The sequence below is a fragment of the Erinaceus europaeus genome, chromosome 14 (genome assembly GCF_950295315.1).
Source record: "Erinaceus europaeus chromosome 14, mEriEur2.1, whole genome shotgun sequence".
In the NCBI taxonomy this organism is placed as follows: Eukaryota; Metazoa; Chordata; class Mammalia; order Eulipotyphla; family Erinaceidae; genus Erinaceus; species Erinaceus europaeus.
Genome location: NC_080175.1, coordinates 29692674 through 29717106, shown reverse-complemented (window position 1 = coordinate 29717106; position 24433 = coordinate 29692674). Strand labels below are relative to the sequence as shown.

The following is a 24433-nucleotide window of genomic DNA, read 5'->3' as shown; positions in this document are numbered from 1 at the left end:
GCTAGTAGGAAGATAAAGATACTGCCTAAGCCAATTTAAATTTCCAAGAAAACTTTGTACATCAAAGCGAGTCACCCAGGTGCCTATGGCCACTGCAAGCTCCGCCCAGGCTCAACCCTGCCGCTCATTGGCCCTGGAGGCAGCGCACCAGCCTGGCCGCCCCGCACCCAGCAGCCCAAGCCGAAGACACCCCGGTAAAGCCTTGATGTCCCACTGCCCGCGCGTCCCCCACCAGGCTCCATGGCCTCAGGGGGCATGTGCCTCCCCCACCCCATCTCGGGCTCATGGGCCCACCTCCACCTCACTGCTGCTCACTCTCCGCAGGTGGCCACGGGTGCAAGCGCTGTGGCCATGGGTCCTGAAGTGCATGTGTTGCTGCTGCTGGGCTTGCTGTACTGGGCTGGGGACTGCGAAGCCCAGATGACCTGGCGGCGCCCAGGCCAGCAGCAACTCTGGCCATGGGCCGAGTGGGTGCCGGCTGACGGGCAAGCGGTGGAGAGCTTCCCTCTGGACCTTACGGCCTTGGAGGGCAACATGGAGAGCTTCATGGAGCAGATTCAGAGCCTGGCGCAAGCCCTGTACCCTTGCGCCTCACAGCAGCTCAGCGAAGATCTGCACCTGCATCTCCTGCTCAACAGGTCGGTCACCTGTAACGATGGCAGCCCGGCGGGGTAAGACCCTGGCGCGCCCCCTCCACGCTCCTGGCCGGCCCCTCAGGCTGCGGGGCGTCCGCACCCTCTCTGGTGGCCCGCGCCCTAGCAGAAAGGGGTTCTGTCGGTCTGGGGGGGGGATGCTGGCGCCCCAAGGTAGACGGGGCGGCACTAGAAGAGCTGGTCCCTAGTTGGCCCCGGAACTGACCCCAAGGTCACTGATGCGCAGCCTGCTCATGGCCTTCTGTCCCTGGGCGAGTGACCCTGACCCCAGCAGGAGGAGGTGAGGCGAGGGGGGCGTGGAGTCTTGTGGGACCCCCACTCCCATATGCACACACTACAGTTCCCTGTGGTGATCGAAACAGAAGGTCTTATAAGCAGAATTTAGAAGCATACCAACAATCATGTGAATGGAAAGAATCATAGACTTTCCTCCTTCTCAGGACCACATCACTGTGCAGAGGATGAGGTTTAAACCCAGTTTCCTGTCCTTGCTAACCCAAAGAACCATCAAGTGGCTATCTCAGTTCTACTGGCAGGTGCTGATTGTCTTCCTAGTGCTTTCTGACAGATGAGAGAAAGCTGTGAAGGTTGTGCTCCATCACTCCCCTCAGCCAATCTTTGACACAGCTGGGTCTCATTCCCTGCAAGTCAACGTTGTAATTACTACATTCTCTCTCTCTCTCTCTCTCTCTCTCTCTCTCTCTCCTCTCTCATAAGCTTTGTAACTTGTGCACACACACAGGTGCCCTAGGAGCATATTTCCACTTGAGCTCAGGAGTATTTTCATTTTTTCTGGGAAAGTAGCACTTCAGCTTGACTCTAGAAAGTGTTTGAGAGTAAAACACTGTATGTGTGGATGTCTGCTGTGGATTTGCCTCAAAATATGCAAGGATTATTGTGAAATTACTTTTAAATGTTCACTGTACAAGTTATACATGTGCTTAAAACACTTATAGTGAGGGGCTGGGCAGTAGTGCAGAACATGGCACAAAGCACAAGGACCAGTATAAGGATCCAGATTCAAGCCCCCAGCTCCCCACCTGCAGAGCGGTCACCTCGCAAGTAGAGAAGCAGGTCTGCAGGAGTCTATCTTTCTCATACCCCCTCTGCCTTCCACTCCTCTCTCAATTTCTTTCTGTCCTATCCAACAACAACAACAACAGCTATGACAATAATAACAACTACAACAAGCACAACAACAAGGGCAACACAATGGGAAAATGGCCTCCAGCAGTGTAGGCACCGAGCTCCAGCAATAACCCTGGAGGCATATACATATATATATATATAGTGTGTGTGTGTGTGTGTGTGTGTGTGTGTGTGTATGTGTGTGTGTGAAAATTTCTCTACTCTCCTGGGGATTTGAACCTCTTGCCTCTAGCTTGTCAGGAAACACCTCTCCCACCAGGCCACTCCGCTAGCACTGCAGGCAGCTGCTAACTCTCTATCAGTTGCTTTCTAACAGATGAGAGAGAGAGCTGGGAAGGCAGTGCCACCCTTAATCAAATACTGACTGAGAGGCCAGTCTATGTCTCCATTATGATTCTGTGTCAGGAGCTCCTGCTCTCATCACACAACATCCATCACAGTGACTATAAGCTCAGGTTACTCCGTACTGTGTGCTTTGATTCCTTGAAAAATACCATTTAGAGCTTCTGAAACAGACTTTTGATTATATTAAGAAGACATCTACCTTCGAAATGTAAAAAAAAAAAAAAAAGCACAGTGCATATATATATTTGACCATGCCATTTTGAATTATTTATAAAGAATAGATCCTTTAAATTCTTCAATATTGGGGGTCCAGTTGGTGGTACACCTTGTTAAGTGCGCACATTACAGTGTGTAGGGACCTGGGTTCAAGCCCCGAGTCCCCACCTGTAGGGGGAAACCTTCATGAGTGGTGAAGCAGAGCTACAGGTGTCTCTCTGTCTCTTTCAATTTTTGTCTCCCGATCTCTCTCAATTTCCCTCTGTTCTAGCAAATAAAAATAAAGTTAAAAATAATAATTATAAAATAATAATAATAAATACCCATGGAGCTAGGAAGATAGCATAATGGTTATGCAAACAACTTTCATGCCTGAAGCCTAAGGTCCCAAGTTCAATTCCCCACATCACTATAAGTTGAGGAGTGCTCTGGTAAAATAGATTTTAAAAATCCTTTAACAAGAAAAGGGGGAGGGGAGTTAACACAGCATAATGGTTTAGCAAACAGACTCTCATGCCTGAGGCTCCAAAGTCCCAGGTTTAATCCAATACACTACTGGCATTCGGGGTGGGGGGATGCAGATGAGGGGAGGGAGCAGGAAATAATGGAAAAGAGTGTGTGGGGATAAGATAGCATAATGGCTATGCAAACAGACAATCATTCCTGAGACTAACAAGGCCCCAGGTTCAATTCCCTGCATCACCATAAGCCAGAACTGAGCAAGGCTCTGGAAGAAGATAAAAAAGAAGCTAGGTGGAAGAAAAGTTAAATACCTGTGGAAAGAAGCTAATGAACACTTGATCTGGACTATCTGGGGACACAGCCTTTTACTAAATCTGTGTGTAGGAATTCACTTCATGTGGAGGCTGGAATAGTGGTGGGCATGCCAGAGGTTATTATATGAAGGGACTGACTCTTTGGAAAAGCAAGTGAGTTCATCTCTTGGGGGACAGGCGTTGAGGGGGGGTCAGATTGTTGACATGTCTTGACCAAAGATGCTGAGCAGTCTCCTGAATCATTGACTGCATTCTGGCTCCTTCATGTGGTTAAATAGTGAATAGCACCCTTTAAAGTTATTCGGGATTTTTTGTTTGTATTTGGGTGTTTTTTTTCTTTGTTGTTGTTGTTGTTTGTTTGTTTTTTCCATTTGATTTTATAAGACATTGAGAAATTAAGGGGGAAGACAACAACAACAAGACAACAAATAACCCCATCCAAAAATGGGGGGAGGACTCGGACAGAATATTCACCACAGAAGAGATCCAAAAGGCTGAGAAACACATGAAAAAATGCTCCAAGTCTCTGATTGTCAGAGAAATGCAAATAAAGACAACAATGAGATACCACTTCACTCCTGTGAGAATGGCATACATCAGAAAAGGTAACAGCAGCAAATGCTGGAGAGGGTGTAAGGTCAAAGGAACCCTCCTACACTGCTGGTGGGAATGTCAATTGGCCCAGCCTCTGTGGAGAATAGTCTGGAGAACTCTCAGAAGGCTAGAAATGGACCTACCCTATGATCCTGCAATTCCTCTCCTGGGGATATATCCTAAGGAACCCAACACACCCATCAGATAAACACACCTGTAGAGGAGCCTCTTGTGTTGTCTTTTTCCCCCCCATTATTTAAAAAGCAAATATGTTACAAAACATTATCATTTGTTATGTAATTCATCATATATTTCTTGTTTATTTTTTTAAATTAATGTAATAAAAATTCACTTTATAAAATAATACAAAAGGCAAGGTGAGCGTAGGAATTCAGTGCTTCTGGCTCCCCAGGGAGGGTTGGGCGGCACCCCACACACCCCCACCCCACCCCCATCGTACTGGGGTCTCAGGGACTCAGAATCTTGGGTTCTGCCTGAGGCCACAGTCTGGCTGGGCCTCTCTTAGGCAGTGAGTGAGCTGCAGCAAAGGCTGCTGGGAGAAGGAGTTTGGTTGCAGTGCTGTAGTGCTGGGCCTGGTGTCCTGGTATGGTCAGGAGCAGCTGGACTGGTGTCTTTCTCAGGGAGGCCCCTAGTTCCCACTGCTCAGCATCCCCAGTAGCTTGCTGGGCTCCAGGCCCTGTTACTGGGCCACGCTTGGCACATCAAAGCCCATGCGCCTCAGGAACTGGGCCACGTTCACCTCCTGCCCTGTGAACTGGTTGCGGATGGTGGGGCAGGTGGGGTTGCAGTGAGGCCAGGGGCAGCTATCCACCAGGTGGATGGGGCAGCCTTTCAGGGGGGCTTTGCTGGCATTATGGCTCCCATGCAGGCTCCTGTCCCAGCAGTGCAGCGCCTGGGGTAGGGACGTCCCGTTCACCTGGACTTCTGTCCACTGGCTGCAGACAGAAAACCAGCAGGAGTCAAAGTTCAGGCAGGGTGCAGCCAGAGATGGCCTGAGCTAACTGAGTAAATGGCTTCAGCAGCTTTAGAAAGGTCAAGTGGGTGGGCAGCCTGAGGTCTGGGATGGGGGTATTTGGGCATCTCGTGTGAGGAATGATGAGGGATGATGTCCTAGAGACCCGGGAACACTGACCTTCGGATGATGACCTCATGTGAGAAGCAGGCAGGGGCAAAGCTGGCCCTGGAAGGAAGGAGAGGGATACCCATGAGTCAGTCCCAGTCCCACAGTCCACCTCGGCCTGCCCCCACCCCTCCCTTGGGGGCCAGGCCTCCACCTGCCTCTCAGTCCCTTCCTGTCACCGGGTTTCATCCCCAGCAGCACACATGTCTCTACCACCCTCCTCCCTTCTGCCTCCAGACCTTATTTATTTATTTATTTATTTATTATTTATAGAATCAGAACACCACTCAACCCTGGCATAAGGTGGTGCTGGGGATTAAACCAGTAGCTTTGGGGGCCTCAGACACACAAGGTCTGTGCTCTAAGAGGCTGAGCAGTCTCCTCAGCCCTGTAGTTTGCTTTACAGGGAAGTTTCAGGTTCTTAGCAAAATTGAAGTATAACCCCTGTCCCCACAGATGGGACACTGGTCACAGGGTGACCTGCACATGACACATGTTGTCCAGAGTGCACCAGGGACATGAGAGTCTCACTGTTTCCCCTTCTATCAGTTTGGACAAATAGCAATCAGAACAGTCCCGCGCCCCTAGGATCCCTGTTCATCCCTCCTCCCCAAATCCCTGGAATCCCCCAGATCTGTTTCCACAGCTCTGTCTTTTGCAGAATGTCCTGTCGTTGGGACCATGCAGTGTGTGGCCTTCCCAGATGGGAATCCTCTTTATTCTGGCTGCTTTTCAGTGCTGCACAGTTTCCCTTGATGTGGGGGAGATCAGTGTACTCCCACCCATGGCAGGCTCCTGGCTGCTCCCCTTTCTAAGTCCCCTTTAGGCGAAGTGCTCCCCACCATGTTGAGAAGGGTGCGAGGTTCCCCACAACTCACGACACATTCTGGAGTGTGTGTCTCAACTCTCCGGCTAGGTTCTGGACATAGAGCCTCTGGTCCTCCTGCACTGGCTGGCCAGTGAGGTACGCGTTATCCACTATCAACTGGGCCTGGTCGAACAGCCACTGCACCACGAACAGCGGGCCTGGGGAGAGCAGGGGCTTGGTCCCTGAGGTGTCCACCCTTTCTGAGAGGTACTCTGCCCTCCACCCCCCCCCCCAGCTGGCCTGGCCCCCACAAGCCACACTCTGGCCTAGATCACAGGGACCTGAAAGCTCCCTAGAGTTTGGGGCTGGGAGGGGGTGGTGGGGTCCTACAACAGCGGGCCCTAGGGTGCAGCTCCAGGGGGTGCAGGGCTCCCTAGCGCCCCAGTGAGGCAAACAGAGCTAGTCACCCTGCTCCGGTGGACACGGACCTAAGCCGACCTCTGAGGGACTGTCTTGGGTAATGGATGTTGGAGGGGTGCAAAAAGGCGGACCCCACAGCCCCACTCACTGCTCACTGTTGGGTAGACTTTGTAGCCGAAGAAACAGTTCCATTCCTCGCCTTCCTTGAACTGACGCCGGCAGGGCTCTGGGACCAGCCCGTTCCAGTACCTGGGTCACAGGCTGCAGGTCAGGCGGCGCCCCAGGCCACACAGCAGAGCGGGCACGCCCACCCAACTCAGGTCCCGCCCACTCGGCGCAGATGCCGGCGCAGACCACGCCCAGTCCGCTTAAGCCCCGCCCAACCAACAACAAGTAGGGCTCAGTCCACAATAGGTCCCGCCCACGCACTTGATTCCCCGGCGGATGACCTCCGTGGGCGCGCAGGTGAGAGTGTCGACGCAGTCGGTGTGGCGATACTGCTTGTTATCCAGGAACCAGCCCGAGTCGACCAAACCCCGCACCTGGATGGCCGGGTAGCCCAGCTCCTCCAGCTGCTTGGCCACCCGGTCCACATTGAGCAGCACGCCAGTGCCTCCCGCGCTGTGGGGAGACAGGGTGTGAGGCTGGGGTGGGGACGCGAGGCGGGGTGACTGGGAGAGGAGAGCTCCCCACATCCACAGTCCTGTACAACGCAGAGAGGGGGCTGCAGAGCAGGGGCCCAGGCCAACTGGTCTTTCCCTCCATACCTCCTTCTCTTCCTCTCTCTGGCTCTCTGCCTCAGTTTCCCTATAGACAGTTGAGATGAATGGGTGGCCCAGGTGTCTTGAGCTCCCCACTTGTTGGGTTGCCAGGCCTTGGAGAAGGAACCCTGGTCCCCATGCAACCCACAACCAACTTCCTGGGTCACAAATCAGGCCTTCCTTCTATCACATTATCTGGGGGGATCCTCTGAAGTGAAATCACCAGCTGCCCAGGAATGCCCATTCTCTTGCACCTACCCCAGCTAGGCAGTGTCACACCCCTGGGGCCTGTAGGGCCCCAGCTCCCCTTCCCTTCTACCCAGTGTCTACCCCCTAGCCTGCTTCTGTGTCCTCCCACCCCCTGCCAAGCTCACCTACTTCCTGCCAGCAGCAGCACCTTGCCCCCTGCCAACCCCCTGTCCAGGAGCTCCCGAACCACCTCCTGGATGATGAGGGTACCCATGAAGGCATAATCATCTGTGGGGAGAAAGAAGGCGGCTGCCGGTGGACTGGGCAGGGCAGGCCCACAGCCAGCCCTGGAGCAGGGAGCCCTGGAGCCAGCTCTCACTGAGGGCATCTGGAGGTGGGGGGGGGGTGGTGGCACTAGCGACAGCCAAGAAGGAGGTGGCTGATGCATACCAGGCCACACTGAGACCCCACCCAGGGAGCTTGGAGGAGTGAGGGGACTTCCCCCTCCCTCAGGGTCAGCCTGTCAAGGGATGGAGGGGGTGTAGAGACTGGAGGTCTTTATCTTCCCAGGAGCCCTGCCTGGCCCAGGCACTCACTCTTTTTAGTCTTGGGGGAAGCGCCACTCCATACATCACTGGAGCAGTAGGGGATGAAACTGCAGCAGAAGGACAGAGAGACACAGGTACAGTGTGAGCTGCTGCCCCCCTCCCTGGGAGGAAGGAAGCCCTCCCCAAGAACCTTCTCCCAGAAGTGACCCCCAAAAGGAAGAGCCTTTAAGAATATCCCCCCTCTAATGCTTACACCATGTTGGCATTCCACCAGTGGGGGTTCTCCTCTGGAAGGGAGGACAGAATCCCGGTGCCTGTGGGGGGACACAGGTGATGGGGCTGCTTGCTGGGCGTGTGTGCGTGTGTGTTTGTGGGGGGGGGGGGTGGCCACCCGAGAGCACATGTGTCTCTGTGTGCAGGGATTTCTCTACAGCCCGGTGTGGCTCCAGCAATGGAGGCAGCCAAAAGCACGTAGGGATGGACACATGAAGTCACCATGCTCAAGATGCCCAAGCTGTGACAGCTAGGTGAACCCTGGGAGGTTGGGATAAGAGTGCCAGGCCCATGGATGGGTGGCCTCTGGGAAGTTCAAGAACTGGGCTGGGCAGAAGGACGCTGAGCAGCTTCCAGGATTGGGGATGGAGAGTCCCAAGAGGTCTGCCCCTGGCCCAGGTGGGTCTGTCTCCCCCGCCCACCCCGTCTGTTCACCTATGCGGGTGCGCGGCCAGTCCTTGGAGCTCATGAGGTGCGGCGTTGCGCTGTGTCTCAACTCGCAGGTGTCGCGGTTGAAGCAGTACCAGCCTCCTGTACAGACAGTCCTGTGCTTAGGCCTGGCGGCCTGCAGAGTCCGCCCTCCCGCGGTTCGGCCTGGGGAGGTGGTGGGCAGGGGCGGGGGCGGGGATGGGACGAACCTTCCAAAAAGATCAGCCAACGTCCACTGCCTTTGGACTCCTTCAGGTAGTAGCTGTAAGGGCGCGGGGCGGCGCGGCGTCAGCGGGGTTCAGGGTCGCCCCCATCCCACCCAGAGCCTTCACTCGGGTGTGGAGGGGGTAGGGGGCCCCCGGCGGGGAGGGGGCATCATTCCGCCTGTCACCTCACGCGTGTGGCCACACGAGGGCGCCAGCGGACGGGCAGCGCGTCTGTCCCAGCGAGAGGGCACAACCCCGGGAGGGGGCGCTCGAAGGGCGGGGAAGGGCGCGAGGGGCTGCGTGGTCCGTGGAAAATCCCCACGGGCCGCATGGCCCGAGACCCCCCATGACCTCCACGCGGGCAGCCAGTCGGGGGTCCCCGGCTCCGGGGGGGGGGGCTTGGCGCTCGGAGAATAGCAGGACCCGGGTAAATGTGGGGGCGTGCGGGGACGCACAGAGCAGGGTTGGACCTGCCCACCGAGGTCTGAAGAGTGTCCTCAGGCTGTGCAGTCACCTAGGGCCTCAGCTACCCATCCTTCCCAGCCTGCATCCCCGACAGATGGAGGGCACTGTGCCACCTGAGCCTCCTCTCCGCTCCACCCCTCTCTCCTGGTCAGGCAGCAGGGCAGTAGCGGCTACAGGGAACTGCAGTGTGTGTATATGGGAAGGGGGGTCCCACAAGACTCCACGCCCCCCTCGCCTCACCCCCTCCTGCTGGGGTCAGGGTCACTCACCCAGGGACCGAAGGCCATGAGCAGGCTGCGCATCAGTGACCATGGGGTCAGTCCCAGGGCCAAATGGGGACCAGCTCTTCTAGCGCCGCCCCGTCTACCTTGGGGTGCCAGTATTCCCCGCCCCCCTCCGCCCCCAGACCGAAGGGACTCCTTTCTGCTAGGGCGTGAGCCACCCGGGCCAGCCAGAGAGGGTGCGGACGCCCCGCAGCCCGAGGGGCCGGCCGGGAACCTGGAGGGGGCGCGCCAGGGCCTTACCCTGCGGGGCTGCCATCGTTACAGGTGACCGACTTGTTGAGCAGGAGATGCAGGTGCAGATCTTCGCTGGGCTGCTGTGAGGCGCAGGGGTACAGGGCTTGCGCCAGGCTCTGAATCTGCTCCATGAAGCTCTCCATGTTGCCTTCCAAGGCCGTAAGGTCCAGAGGGAAGCTCTCCACCGCTTGCCTGTCGTCCGCCACCCGCTCTGCCCACGGCCGGTGCGGCTGCTGGCCTAGGCGCTGCCAGGTCATCTGGGCTTCGCAGTCCCCAGCCCAGTACAGCAAGCCCAGCAGCAGCAACGCACGCACTTCAGGACCCATGGCCGCAGCGCTTGCACCCGTGGCCACCTGCGGAGAGTGAGCAAGCAGTGAGGTGGTGGCAGGCCCCTGGGAGCCCGAGGTCCAGGGCAGTGGTGGGGGGTGCGGGGGGAGGCGCTTGCCCGCTGAGGCCATGGAGCCTGCTGGGGGACGCGCGGGCGGTGGGACATCGAGGCTCTACCCTGGTGCCTTTGGCCTGGGCTGCTGAGCAGGGCGCAGGGGCGGCCCGGCTGGTGCGCTGCCTCCCGCCCTTGCCAGTGAGTCGCTGGGACCCAGCCTGGGCGGTGCTCTCAGGGGACCAGGGGAGCCTGGGTGCCCGCGCTTTAGATGTGCCACCACCGCCGCTGCTGCCCGGGCTGGCAGAGGGGGAGGGGGCCGCGCTCGCTCTTTTCTTGGCCTAGGCATCGCCTTTTCTTCCCAAACCATAGGCCTGACAGAGGGGCCTGGATTATTCCCCATGGCAGCAGGAGGCGCTCCCAGCCTGGCTCCATGGGGGGCAGCACAGCCCGAAGGCCCCCACCACTTCATTCACAGTGGTCAGCTTCGCACCGCCCACCCTGTCTCCCAAGCTGCTTGCAGGGTCGTGGGGGGAGGGGGGGCGGGTGGCTCCCCTTGTGTGTGGCCACCCCGGGGTGCGTGCGCTCACCTGAGCCCCTGGCCCGGTCGCCCAGCACACTGGCTGCCCCTAGCCCAGACCTCACCTTGGTTGGTCTGGGATGCTGTCTCCGGAGTCTCTGCTCTGCGCGCTGGTCCACCCGGCTTGGGAGCACTCCCTCTCTGGTGATGGCCAAGAGACTCTGGGACTTTTATTCAGCGAGGCCCCGGATTAAAGAGATGGTGGACACAGGAATCTGTGCCCAGGGGCCTCCAGGAGGAGCTAACAGGTGTGGCGCAAGGCCCTGGTGCCCTGGGTGACATACGGGAGGTACCGGGCGCCCCAGGCTCTAGAGGGAGCCTTCCAGGACCGCTACAGGAGGCGGACCTGGGGTGACCAGTGGGCCTGCACTTCTGTGGGGTCTTGGACCCTCCCCACAGGGGGCCCGGAGGCGGTAGCTGGCGTGACCCATGCTGAGCACACCCCTCACCCCCTACCCCCTGGGAATTCTCCCTGCCTCTGTGGTGGCTGGGACACGGCCTGGATTTACCTCTCTGCATCTCCTTACCTTCCCAGGCAGCCTCCCCGGGATGGAGCAAGACTTTCTGGTAGAAATCCAAGTGAGGAGAACAGGTGTTTGCCTAATTCTCTACCTGGGAGTCAGGGAGGCAAAGAAAGAAAAATGTTTGCTAACCCTCATCCCCAGAGCACAATCCAGACCTCTTCCTGCCAACCCTTCATGTGTGTCCATGGGCAGCGAGACACCCATTCCAAGTCAGAATGCATGCCTGGCCTTTGGGGACCAGTTCAGACCAAGGACAGGACTTCCAACTCCGTTTCCCTAATTCAGGCAGCCAGGGAGCAATGTCCCCCAGGAAGCCATCTGCCTGGGCTCCTAAGCCCAGTCCTACCGACCTATGTGCAGGGCTGCAGCTTCCCTGCCTCTCTTTGTCCCCTTTGTCCCACTATCCACAGACAGCCCACTGTCCTGCACACATAGCAGGTGACACAGTGGGGCACCCAACTGGGGCCATGGAGCACTGTGGTGCCAAGCATTTGAGGCGTGCCAGGTGCTGCCAGTGTGTCATGGTCCAGATCCTCCTCAGGTCCTCCCATTTTCCTGATGAAGACAACTGAGGCTTGGAGGAGCCAGCAGTAGAGCCAGGGATGAGCTCCCAGCATGTGGAAATCCATACTGCAGCCCCCCCACACCTGTCCCATTGTTGAGTCAATTCAAAGGTCATGCTTAGTGTGGCTTAGTGGACAAAGTGCTAGGTTTTCAAGTATGAGGTCCTGAGTTTGATCCCTGATATCACATCTGCCAGAGTGATGCCCTGGTTCTTTCTCTCCCCACATTTCATTAATAAGTAAGCCTTGGGCCTGTGAAATAGCTCACTTGGATAGTGCACTGCTTTCTCATGTGGGCAACACATTTCAAACATGGCTCTCACTGTGCTAAAGGATGCTCTGGGGCTGTGGTCTCTCTGTCTCTCTCTCTCTCTCTCTGTCTGCTTCTCTCTCTCATTTTTTCTTTTTTCCTTTAAAAAATTTTTTATTTATAAAAAGGAAACATTGACAAAACCATAATATAAGAGGGGTACAACTTCGCAACTTCGCACAGTTCTCACCACCAGACCTCCGTATCTCATCCCCTCCCCTGATAGCTTTCCTAATCTTTCACCCTCTGAGAGTCTGGACCCAAGATCATTGTGTGTCTTTTCCTTTTTTGAAAGCACTGCTCAGCTGTGGCTTATGGTGGTGTAGGGGGATTGAAGCTGGGACTCTGGTGCCTCGGGCATGGAAATCTTTCCCATAACCATTATGCTATCTCTACTGGCCTCTGCCTCTACTAACAAACAAAAGAAAACATATTTTGGGGTGCAGGAAGTGACACAGTGGATGAAGGAAGATGTCTTGGATTCTCAAATATGAGGTCCAAAGTTCAACCTCCTGTTTCCCATGTGCCTAAAGGATGCTCTAGTTCTCTTTCTTTTTTTTTTTTTTTAAGATTTATTTATTTTTTTAACCAGAGCACTGCTCAGCACTGGCTTATGGTGGTGCAGGGGATTGAACCTGGGACTTTGGAGCCTCAGGCATGAGCATCTGTTTGACCGGTGTAAGGTGTTTGACCGGTTCAAGCCTCCAGCTCCCCACCTGCAGGGGAGTCACTTCTCAGGCAGTAAAGTAGGTCTGCAGGTGTCTTTCTCTCCCCCTCTCTGTCTTACCCTCCTCTCTCTATTTCTCTCTGTCCTATCCAACAATGATGACATCAATAACAACAACAATAATAACTACAACAACAATAAAAACCAGGGCAAGAAAAGGGAAAATAAAGATATTTTTAAAAATACATAATTTCTTTTTTTCTATTATCTTTATTTATTTATTGGATAGAGACAGCTAGAAATTGAGAAGGTAGGGGATGATAGAGAGGAAACAGACAGAGAGACACCTGCAGCACTGCCTTATCACTCACAAAGCTTACCCCCTGCAGCTAGGGACCGGGCCTCATACCTGGGTCCTTGTGCATTGTAACATGTGCATTCAGCCAGGTGCGCCACCACCCAGTCTCAGTTCTGTGTTTCAATAACAAATAAATAATTTTAAGATAATAACAATGGACACTCATGCCTGAGACTCCAAAGTCCCAGGTTCAGTCCCGCACACCACCATAAGCTAGAGCTGAGCAGTGCTTTGGTAAATATATAGATAAATTAATAATAATAATAATAATAATAATAATAATAGTCAGGCTTAGCTTCAAACACAGGTCCCATCTGGGGCTGTCCCCTGCCCCAGTCTGGTGGAAGGCTCTGGGGAAGCTAGCCAGCACTTTTGTTCCTCCTCCTGGTGTCCCTTGTCCAAGTCTAGGCAGGCCATGCTGGCTTACAGCTGGACAGTATGGTGGCCCTGGCTCCAAGTCACTTCCTGGCAGGGAGATCCTGGGAAAGGTCTGTGACCTCTTCCCAGGCCTCCACTTCCTCCCCTTTTAAGCAGGGCAGTGACCGTCCCTCCATCAGAGTGCAGCTGTGGGATTATAGGAGCCTATGCATGAGAGCGCAAAAGGTTGTCAGCTAGCCCCCGCCTTTGCAGGAGTGGGGGGCTGTGGGGGGTGAGGGCTGGTTTGTTCTGAAACCTGGCCCTGGGCTTTGCTGGACTGTGATGGGTCCACACACACAACGAAAAAGAGTCTGTGGTTAGGTTTACTCCATGCTAGTGGCTGTGAGGAAGGCGCCTCTGTGGGATGCATAGTGCAGGACTTGCATTCTTGAGACCTTGTTGTGGTTTATGGTAGAGCATTGATCTGGCCTTTTCCCTTACTTCTCCCTCATTAAGTATATAAATAAATATTTATTTCTAATTATTTATTAATTATTATTATTTCATTCAGTTATTTTTATTTTTATTTTTAAATTTCCTTATTGGGGAATTAATGTTTTACATTCAACAGTAAATACAATAGTTTGTACATGCATAATATTCCCCAGTTTCCCATATAACAATGCAACCCCCACTATGTCCTTTGTCATCCTTCTTGGACCTGTATTCTCCCCACCCACCCTATTAATTATTATTTAAGATAGAGGCAGAGAATGAAATAGACCCACAGCACTGAAGTTTCCTTCAATGTAGTGGGGGCCTGGCTTGAACCTAGGTTGCAATTATGGCAAAGCTGCTCACTATCAAAGCTAGTGATTTTACTGGCCCTACTTTTATTTTCCATTTTAGATTTATTTACTTATGAGGGGGGGGCTGGGGCTCATACCTGGGTCCTTGAGCATTGTAACGTGCATTCAACAAGGTGTGCCACCACCCAGTCTCAGTTCTCTCTTTCACTAACAAATAAATAATTTTAAGATAATAATCATAGACTCTCATGCCTGAGACTACAGAGTCCCAGGTTCAATCCCCCACACCACCATAAGCCAGAGCTGAGCAGTGCTTTGGTAAATAAATAAAAATAATAATAATAATAATAAATGACAGGGGTAGATAACATAATGGTTATGCAAAGAGACTCTCATGCCTGAGGCTCCAAAGTCCCAGGTTCAATCCCCTGCACTACCATAAACCAGAGCTGAGCAGTGCTCTGGTTAAAAAAAAAAGGGAAATAAATAATAGTTAGGTTTAGCTTCATCTGGGACTGTCCCCTGCTCCAGGCTTGTGGAAGGCACTAGGGAAGCTAGAGAGAGGAGAAAGATCCATGGCATCTCTCTGGCACATGTGATGCTGGAAATTGAACTTGGGACCTCATGTTTGAGTGTCTAATGCTTAATGCACTGAGCCATCTCCTGGATTGCAAAAATAAAAATTAAGAAAAAGTTAGGGCGATGATAGCATAATGGTTATACAAAAACACATTTATGCCTGAAACATGAAAGTTCCCAGGTTCAATCTCAGCACCACCATAAATCAGAACTGGGCAGTTCTCCCGTCACACAAAAGAAGAAAACAAACACTAGCTGTAGAAGTAAAGCAGAGACTCCAAACATGAACTGATTAAACCTCTGAGTGACTCTCCCGACATTGGCAAAGAACCATTCAGACCAGATCCACCCTTGCACCCCTCACGCCTAGGGGGAGCGTCCCCCTCTCTACTTAAGCCCCCCAAATCCAGTGTGACTCCCAGGTCAAACTGAAGTCCTTGCTTGGCACCACAGTGCTCCATGGCCCCAGTTGGGTGCCCCACTGTGTCACCTGCTATGTGTGCAGGACAGTGGGCTGTCTGTGGATAGTGGGACAAAGGGGACAAAGAGAGGCAGGGAAGCTGCAGCCCTGCACATAGGTCGGTAGGACTGGGCTTAGGAGCCCAGGCAGATGGCTTCCTGGGGGACATTGCTCCCTGGCTGCCTGAATTAGGGAAACGGAGTTGGAAGTCCTGTCCTTGGTCTGAACTGGTCCCCAAAGGCCAGGCATGCATTCTGACTTGGAATGGGTGTCTCGCTGCCCATGGACACACATGAAGGGTTGGCAGGAAGAGGTCTGGATTGTGCTCTGGGGATGAGGGTTAGCAAACATTTTTCTTTCTTTGCCTCCCTGACTCCCAGGTAGAGAATTAGGCAAACACCTGTTCTCCTCACTTGGATTTCTACCAGAAAGTCTTGCTCCATCCCGGGGAGGCTGCCTGGGAAGGTAAGGAGATGCAGAGAGGTAAATCCAGGCCGTGTCCCAGCCACCACAGAGGCAGGGAGAATTCCCAGGGGGTAGGGGGTGAGGGGTGTGCTCAGCATGGGTCACGCCAGCTACCGCCTCCGGGCCCCCTGTGGGGAGGGTCCAAGACCCCACAGAAGTGCAGGCCCACTGGTCACCCCAGGTCCGCCTCCTGTAGCGGTCCTGGAAGGCTCCCTCTAGAGCCTGGGGCGCCCGGTACCTCCCGTATGTCACCCAGGGCACCAGGGCCTTGCGCCACACCTGTTAGCTCCTCCTGGAGGCCCCTGGGCACAGATTCCTGTGTCCACCATCTCTTTAATCCGGGGCCTCGCTGAATAAAAGTCCCAGAGTCTCTTGGCCATCACCAGAGAGGGAGTGCTCCCAAGCCGGGTGGACCAGCGCGCAGAGCAGAGACTCCGGAGACAGCATCCCAGACCAACCAAGGTGAGGTCTGGGCTAGGGGCAGCCAGTGTGCTGGGCGACCGGGCCAGGGGCTCAGGTGAGCGCACGCACCCCGGGGTGGCCACACACAAGGGGAGCCACCCGCCCCCCCTCCCCCCACGACCCTGCAAGCAGCTTGGGAGACAGGGTGGGCGGTGCGAAGCTGACCACTGTGAATGAAGTGGTGGGGGCCTTCGGGCTGTGCTGCCCCCCATGGAGCCAGGCTGGGAGCGCCTCCTGCTGCCATGGGGAATAATCCAGGCCCCTCTGTCAGGCCTATGGTTTGGGAAGAAAAGGCGATGCCTAGGCCAAGAAAAGAGCGAGCGCGGCCCCCTCCCCCTCTGCCAGCCCGGGCAGCAGCGGCGGTGGTGGCACATCTAAAGCGCGGGCACCCAGGCTCCCCTGGTCCCCTGAGAGCACCGCCCAGGCTGGGTCCCAGCGACTCACTGGCAAGGGCGGGAGGCAGCGCACCAGCCGGGCCGCCCCTGCGCCCTGCTCAGCAGCCCAGGCCAAAGGCACCAGGGTAGAGCCTCGATGTCCCACCGCCCGCGCGTCCCCCAGCAGGCTCCATGGCCTCAGCGGGCAAGCGCCTCCCCCCGCACCCCCCACCACTGCCCTGGACCTCGGGCTCCCAGGGGCCTGCCACCACCTCACTGCTTGCTCACTCTCCGCAGGTGGCCACGGGTGCAAGCGCTGCGGCCATGGGTCCTGAAGTGCGTGCGTTGCTGCTGCTGGGCTTGCTGTACTGGGCTGGGGACTGCGAAGCCCAGATGACCTGGCAGCGCCTAGGCCAGCAGCCGCACCGGCCGTGGGCAGAGCGGGTGGCGGACGACAGGCAAGCGGTGGAGAGCTTCCCTCTGGACCTTACGGCCTTGGAAGGCAACATGGAGAGCTTCATGGAGCAGATTCAGAGCCTGGCGCAAGCCCTGTACCCCTGCGCCTCACAGCAGCCCAGCGAAGATCTGCACCTGCATCTCCTGCTCAACAAGTCGGTCACCTGTAACGATGGCAGCCCCGCAGGGTAAGGCCCTGGCGCGCCCCCTCCAGGTTCCCGGCCGGCCCCTCGGGCTGCGGGGCGTCCGCACCCTCTCTGGCTGGCCCGGGTGGCTCACGCCCTAGCAGAAAGGAGTCCCTTCGGTCTGGGGGCGGAGGGGGGCGGGGAATACTGGCACCCCAAGGTAGACGGGGCGGCGCTAGAAGAGCTGGTCCCCATTTGGCCCTGGGACTGACCCCATGGTCACTGATGCGCAGCCTGCTCATGGCCTTCGGTCCCTGGGTGAGTGACCCTGACCCCAGCAGGAGGGGGTGAGGCGAGGGGGGCGTGGAGTCTTGTGGGACCCCCCTTCCCATATACACACACTGCAGTTCCCTGTAGCCGCTACTGCCCTGCTGCCTGACCAGGAGAGAGGGGTGGAGCGGAGAGGAGGCTCAGGTGGCACAGTGCCCTCCATCTGTCGGGGATGCAGGCTGGGAAGGATGGGTAGCTGAGGCCCTAGGTGACTGCACAGCCTGAGGACACTCTTCAGACCTCGGTGGGCAGGTCCAACCCTGCTCTGTGCGTCCCCGCACGCCCCCACATTTACCCGGGTCCTGCTATTCTCCGAGCGCCAAGCCCCCCCCCCCGGAGCCGGGGACCCCCGACTGGCTGCCCGCGTGGAGGTCATGGGGGGTCTCGGGCCATGCGGCCCGTGGGGATTTTCCACGGACCACGCAGCCCCTCGCGCCCTTCCCCGCCCTTCGAGCGCCCCCTCCCGGGGTTGTGCCCTCTCGCTGGGACAGACGCGCTGCCCGTCCGCTGGCGCCCTCGTGTGGCCACACGCGTGAGGTGACAGGCGGAATGATGCCCCCTCCCCGCCGGGGGCCCCCTACCCCCTCCACACCCGAGTGAAGGCTCTGGGTGGGATGGGGGCGACCCTGAACCCCGCTGACGCCGCGCCGCCCCGCGCCCTTACAGCTACTACCTGAAGGAGTCCAAAGGCAGTGGACGTTGGCTGATCTTTTTGGAAGGTTCGTCCCATCCCCGCCCCCGCCCCTGCCCACCACCTCCCCAGGCCGAACCGCGGGAGGGCGGACTCTGCAGGCCGCCAGGCCTAAGCACAGGACTGTCTGTACAGGAGGCTGGTACTGCTTCAACCGCGACACCTGCGAGTTGAGACACAGCGCAACGCCGCACCTCATGAGCTCCAAGGACTGGCCGCGCACCCGCATAGGTGAACAGACGGGGTGGGCGGGGGAGACAGACCCACCTGGGCCAGGGGCAGACCTCTTGGGACTCTCCATCCCCAATCCTGGAAGCTGCTCAGCGTCCTTCTGCCCAGCCCAGTTCTTGAACTTCCCAGAGGCCACCCATCCATGGGCCTGGCACTCTTATCCCAACCTCCCAGGGTTCACCTAGCTGTCACAGCTTGGGCATCTTGAGCATGGTGACTTCATGTGTCCATCCCTACGTGCTTTTGGCTGCCTCCATTGCTGGAGCCACACCGGGCTGTAGAGAAATCCCTGCACACAGAGACACATGTGCTCTCGGGTGGCCACCCCCCCCCCCACAAACACACACGCACACACGCCCAGCAAGCAGCCCCATCACCTGTGTCCCCCCACAGGCACCGGGATTCTGTCCTCCCTTCCAGAGGAGAACCCCCACTGGTGGAATGCCAACATGGTGTAAGCATTAGAGGGGGGATATTCTTAAAGGCTCTTCCTTTTGGGGGTCACTTCTGGGAGAAGGTTCTTGGGGAGGGCTTCCTTCCTCCCAGGGAGGGGGGCAGCAGCTCACACTGTACCTGTGTCTCTCTGTCCTTCTGCTGCAGTTTCATCCCCTACTGCTCCAGTGATGTATGGAGTGGCGCTTCCCCCAAGACTAAAAAGAGTGAGTGCCTGGGCCAGGCAGGGCTCCTGGGAAGATAAAGACCTCCAGTCTCTACACCCCCTCCATCCCTTGACAGGCTGACCCTGAGGGAGGGGGAGGTCCCCTCACTCCTCCAAGCTCCCTGGGTGGGGTCTCAGTGTGGCCTGGTATGCATCAGCCACCTCCTTCTTGGCTGTCGCTAGTGCCACCACCCCCCCCCCACCTCCAGATGCCCTCAGTGAGAGCTGGCTCCAGGGCTCCCTGCTCCAGGGCTGGCTGTGGGCCTGCCCTGCCCAGTCCACCGGCAGCCGCCTTCTTTCTCCCCACAGATGATTATGCCTTCATGGGTACCCTCATCATCCAGGAGGTGGTTCGGGAGCTCCTGGACAGGGGGTTGGCAGGGGGCAAGGTGCTGCTGCTGGCAGGAAGTAGGTGAGCTTGGCAGGGGGTGGGAGGACACAGAAGCAGGCTAGGGGGTAGACACTGGGTAGAAGGGAAGGGGAGCTGGGGCCCTACAGGCCCCAGGGGTGTGACACTGCCTAGCTGGGGTAGGTGCAAGAGAATGGGCATTCCTGGGCAGCTGGTGATTTCACTTCAGAGGATCCCCCCAGATAATGTGATAGAAGGAAGGCCTGATTTGTGACCCAGGAAGTTGGTTGTGGGTTGCATGGGGACCAGGGTTCCTTCTCCAAGGCCTGGCAACCCAACAAGTGGGGAGCTCAAGACACCTGGGCCACCCATTCATCTCAACTGTCTATAGGGAAACTGAGGCAGAGAGCCAGAGAGAGGAAGAGAAGGAGGTATGGAGGGAAAGACCAGTTGGCCTGGGCCCCTGCTCTGCAGCCCCCTCTCTGCGTTGTACAGGACTGTGGATGTGGGGAGCTCTCCTCTCCCAGTCACCCCGCCTCGCGTCCCCACCCCAGCCTCACACCCTGTCTCCCCACAGCGCGGGAGGCACTGGCGTGCTGCTCAATGTGGACCGGGTGGCCAAGCAGCTGGAGGAGCTGGGCTACCCGGCCATCCAGGTGCGGGGTTTGGTCGACTCGGGCTGGTTCCTGGATAACAAGCAGTATCGCCACACCGACTGCGTCGACACTCTCACCTGCGCGCCCACGGAGGTCATCCGCCGGGGAATCAAGTGCGTGGGCGGGACCTATTGTGGACTGAGCCCTACTTGTTGTTGGTTGGGCGGGGCTTAAGCGGACTGGGCGTGGTCTGCGCCGGCATCTGCGCCGAGTGGGCGGGACCTGAGTTGGGTGGGCGTGCCCGCTCTGCTGTGTGGCCTGGGGCGCCGCCTGACCTGCAGCCTGTGACCCAGGTACTGGAACGGGCTGGTCCCAGAGCCCTGCCGGCGTCAGTTCAAGGAAGGCGAGGAATGGAACTGTTTCTTCGGCTACAAAGTCTACCCAACAGTGAGCAGTGAGTGGGGCTGTGGGGTCCGCCTTTTTGCACCCCTCCAACATCCATTACCCAAGACAGTCCCTCAGAGGTCGGCTTAGGTCCGTGTCCACCGGAGCAGGGTGACTAGCTCTGTTTGCCTCACTGGGGCGCTAGGGAGCCCTGCACCCCCTGGAGCTGCACCCTAGGGCCCGCTGTTGTAGGACCCCACCACCCCCTCCCAGCCCCAAACTCTAGGGAGCTTTCAGGTCCCTGTGATCTAGGCCAGAGTGTGGCTTGTGGGGGCCAGGCCAGCTGGGGGGGGGGGTGGAGGGCAGAGTACCTCTCAGAAAGGGTGGACACCTCAGGGACCAAGCCCCTGCTCTCCCCAGGCCCGCTGTTCGTGGTGCAGTGGCTGTTCGACCAGGCCCAGTTGATAGTGGATAACGCGTACCTCACTGGCCAGCCAGTGCAGGAGGACCAGAGGCTCTATGTCCAGAACCTAGCCGGAGAGTTGAGACACACACTCCAGAATGTGTCGTGAGTTGTGGGGAACCTCGCACCCTTCTCAACATGGTGGGGAGCACTTCGCCTAAAGGGGACTTAGAAAGGGGAGCAGCCAGGAGCCTGCCATGGGTGGGAGTACACTGATCTCCCCCACATCAAGGGAAACTGTGCAGCACTGAAAAGCAGCCAGAATAAAGAGGATTCCCATCTGGGAAGGCCACACACTGCATGGTCCCAACGACAGGACATTCTGCAAAAGACAGAGCTGTGGAAACAGATCTGGGGGATTCCAGGGATTTGGGGAGGAGGGATGAACAGGGATCCTAGGGGCGCGGGACTGTTCTGATTGCTATTTGTCCAAACTGATAGAAGGGGAAACAGTGAGACTCTCATGTCCCTGGTGCACTCTGGACAACATGTGTCATGTGCAGGTCACCCTGTGACCAGTGTCCCATCTGTGGGGACAGGGGTTATACTTCAATTTTGCTAAGAACCTGAAACTTCCCTGTAAAGCAAACTACAGGGCTGAGGAGACTGCTCAGCCTCTTAGAGCACAGACCTTGTGTGTCTGAGGCCCCCAAAGCTACTGGTTTAATCCCCAGCACCACCTTATGCCAGGGTTGAGTGGTGTTCTGATTCTATAAATAATAAATAAATAAATAAATAAATAAATAAGGTCTGGAGGCAGAAGGGAGGAGGGTGGTAGAGACATGTGTGCTGCTGGGGATGAAACCCGGTGACAGGAAGGGACTGAGAGGCAGGTGGAGGCCTGGCCCCCAAGGGAGGGGTGGGGGCAGGCCGAGGTGGACTGTGGGACTGGGACTGACTCATGGGTATCCCTCTCCTTCCTTCCAGGGCCAGCTTTGCCCCTGCCTGCTTCTCACATGAGGTCATCATCCGAAGGTCAGTGTTCCCGGGTCTCTAGGACATCATCCCTCATCATTCCTCACACGAGATGCCCAAATACCCCCATCCCAGACCTCAGGCTGCCCACCCACTTGACCTTTCTAAAGCTGCTGAAGCCATTTACTCAGTTAGCTCAGGCCATCTCTGGCTGCACCCTGCCTGAACTTTGACTCCTGCTGGTTTTCTGTCTGCAGCCAGTGGACAGAAGTCCAGGTGAACGGGACGTCCCTACCCCAGGCGCTGCACTGCTGGGACAGGAGCCTGCATGGGAGCCATAATGCCAGCAAAGCCCCCCTGAAAGGCTGCCCCATCCACCTGGTGGATAGCTGCCCCTGGCCTCACTGCAACCCCACCTGCCCCACCATCCGCAACCAGTTCACAGGGCAGGAGGTGAACGTGGCCCAGTTCCTGAGGCGCATGGGCTTTGATGTGCCAAGCGTGGCCCAGTAACAGGGCCTGGAGCCCAGCAAGCTACTGGGGATGCTGAGCAGTGGGAACTAGGGGCCTCCCTGAGAAAGACACCAGTCCAGCTGCTCCTGACCATACCAGGACACCAGGCCCAGCACTACAGCACTGCAACCAAACTCCTTCTCCCAGCAGCCTTTGCTGCAGCTCACTCACTGCCTAAGAGAGGCCCAGCCAGACTGTGGCCTCAGGCAGAACCCAAGATTCTGAGTCCCTGAGACCCCAGTACGATGGGGGTGGGGTGGGGGTGTGTGGGGTGCCGCCCAACCCTCCCTGGGGAGCCAGAAGCACTGAATTCCTACGCTCACCTTGCCTTTTGTATTATTTTATAAAGTGAATTTTTATTACATTAATTTAAAAAAATAAACAAGAAATATATGATGAATTACATAACAAATGATAATGTTTTGTAACATATTTGCTTTTTAAATAATGGGGGGGAAAAAGACAACACAAGAGGCTCCTCTACAGGTGTGTTTATCTGATGGGTGTGTTGGGTTCCTTAGGATATATCCCCAGGAGAGGAATTGCAGGATCATAGGGTAGGTCCATTTCTAGCCTTCTGAGAGTTCTCCAGACTATTCTCCACAGAGGCTGGGCCAATTGACATTCCCACCAGCAGTGTAGGAGGGTTCCTTTGACCTTACACCCTCTCCAGCATTTGCTGCTGTTACCTTTTCTGATGTATGCCATTCTCACAGGAGTGAAGTGGTATCTCATTGTTGTCTTTATTTGCATTTCTCTGACAATCAGAGACTTGGAGCATTTTTTCATGTGTTTCTCAGCCTTTTGGATCTCTTCTGTGGTGAATATTCTGTCCGAGTCCTCCCCCCATTTTTGGATGGGGTTATTTGTTGTCTTGTTGTTGTTGTCTTCCCCCTTAATTTCTCAATGTCTTATAAAATCAAATGGAAAAAACAAACAAACAACAACAACAACAAAGAAAAAAAACACCCAAATACAAACAAAAAATCCCGAATAACTTTAAAGGGTGCTATTCACTATTTAACCACATGAAGGAGCCAGAATGCAGTCAATGATTCAGGAGACTGCTCAGCATCTTTGGTCAAGACATGTCAACAATCTGACCCCCCCTCAACGCCTGTCCCCCAAGAGATGAACTCACTTGCTTTTCCAAAGAGTCAGTCCCTTCATATAATAACCTCTGGCATGCCCACCACTATTCCAGCCTCCACATGAAGTGAATTCCTACACACAGATTTAGTAAAAGGCTGTGTCCCCAGATAGTCCAGATCAAGTGTTCATTAGCTTCTTTCCACAGGTATTTAACTTTTCTTCCACCTAGCTTCTTTTTTATCTTCTTCCAGAGCCTTGCTCAGTTCTGGCTTATGGTGATGCAGGGAATTGAACCTGGGGCCTTGTTAGTCTCAGGAATGATTGTCTGTTTGCATAGCCATTATGCTATCTTATCCCCACACACTCTTTTCCATTATTTCCTGCTCCCTCCCCTCATCTGCATCCCCCCACCCCGAATGCCAGTAGTGTATTGGATTAAACCTGGGACTTTGGAGCCTCAGGCATGAGAGTCTGTTTGCTAAACCATTATGCTGTGTTAACTCCCCTCCCCCTTTTCTTGTTAAAGGATTTTTAAAATCTATTTTACCAGAGCACTCCTCAACTTATAGTGATGTGGGGAATTGAACTTGGGACCTTAGGCTTCAGGCATGAAAGTTGTTTGCATAACCATTATGCTATCTTCCTAGCTCCATGGGTATTTATTATTATTATTTTATAATTATTATTTTTAACTTTATTTTTATTTGCTAGAACAGAGGGAAATTGAGAGAGATCGGGAGACAAAAATTGAAAGAGACAGAGAGACACCTGTAGCTCTGCTTCACCACTCATGAAGGTTTCCCCCTACAGGTGGGGACTCGGGGCTTGAACCCAGGTCCCTACACACTGTAATGTGCGCACTTAACAAGGTGTACCACCAACTGGACCCCCAATATTGAAGAATTTAAAGGATCTATTCTTTATAAATAATTCAAAATGGCATGGTCAAATATATATATGCACTGTGCTTTTTTTTTTTTTTTTACATTTCGAAGGTAGATGTCTTCTTAATATAATCAAAAGTCTGTTTCAGAAGCTCTAAATGGTATTTTTCAAGGAATCAAAGCACACAGTACGGAGTAACCTGAGCTTATAGTCACTGTGATGGATGTTGTGTGATGAGAGCAGGAGCTCCTGACACAGAATCATAATGGAGACATAGACTGGCCTCTCAGTCAGTATTTGATTAAGGGTGGCACTGCCTTCCCAGCTCTCTCTCTCATCTGTTAGAAAGCAACTGATAGAGAGTTAG

General features: G+C 55.4%; 2 protein-coding genes across 2 annotated transcripts; one reads left to right on the top strand and one right to left on the bottom strand.

The window, feature by feature from the left end:
- Positions 1-4227: 4227 nt before the first annotated feature.
- LOC132532644 (palmitoleoyl-protein carboxylesterase NOTUM-like) lies at positions 4228-9833 on the bottom strand. Its single transcript, XM_060170960.1, has 11 exons — positions 9498-9833; positions 8512-8564; positions 8309-8404; positions 7854-7914; positions 7649-7707; positions 7238-7340; positions 6532-6723; positions 6251-6351; positions 5753-5900; positions 4887-4934; positions 4228-4689 (listed from the first exon to the last, which is right to left on the bottom strand). Exons 1-11 carry the CDS (start codon positions 9815-9817, stop codon positions 4434-4436), a joined length of 1437 nt encoding a protein of 478 aa, XP_060026943.1. The 5' UTR covers positions 9818-9833; the 3' UTR covers positions 4228-4433.
- A 6853-nt stretch (positions 9834-16686) lies between these two features.
- On the top strand, positions 16687-22295 carry LOC132532643 (palmitoleoyl-protein carboxylesterase NOTUM-like). Its single transcript, XM_060170959.1, has 11 exons — positions 16687-17022; positions 17956-18008; positions 18116-18211; positions 18605-18665; positions 18812-18870; positions 19179-19281; positions 19796-19987; positions 20168-20268; positions 20619-20766; positions 21589-21636; positions 21834-22295. Exons 1-11 carry the CDS (start codon positions 16703-16705, stop codon positions 22087-22089), a joined length of 1437 nt encoding a protein of 478 aa, XP_060026942.1. The 5' UTR covers positions 16687-16702; the 3' UTR covers positions 22090-22295.
- The last annotated feature ends 2138 nt before the right edge of the window (positions 22296-24433 follow it).

What these genes read in the sequence shown, in the direction of transcription:
- LOC132532643 (XM_060170959.1), top strand. Translation starts at nt 16,703, where the DNA reads ATGGGTCCTGAAGTGCGTGCGTTGCTGCTGCTGGGCTTGCTGTACTGG. An exon ending in TTGGCTGATCTTTTTGGAAG is followed by an intron (nt 18,009 to 18,115) that starts GTTCGTCCCATC and finishes CTGTCTGTACAG; the next exon opens with GAGGCTGGTACTGCTTCAAC. An exon ending in CTGCTGCTGGCAGGAAGTAG is followed by an intron (nt 19,282 to 19,795) that starts GTGAGCTTGGCA and finishes GTCTCCCCACAG; the next exon opens with CGCGGGAGGCACTGGCGTGC.
- LOC132532644 (XM_060170960.1), bottom strand. Translation starts at nt 9,817, where the DNA reads ATGGGTCCTGAAGTGCGTGCGTTGCTGCTGCTGGGCTTGCTGTACTGG. An exon ending in CTGCTGCTGGCAGGAAGTAG is followed by an intron (nt 6,724 to 7,237) that starts GTGAGCTTGGCA and finishes GTCTCCCCACAG; the next exon opens with CGCGGGAGGCACTGGCGTGC. An exon ending in CACACACTCCAGAATGTGTC is followed by an intron (nt 4,935 to 5,752) that starts GTGAGTTGTGGG and finishes CCTTCCTTCCAG; the next exon opens with GGCCAGCTTTGCCCCTGCCT.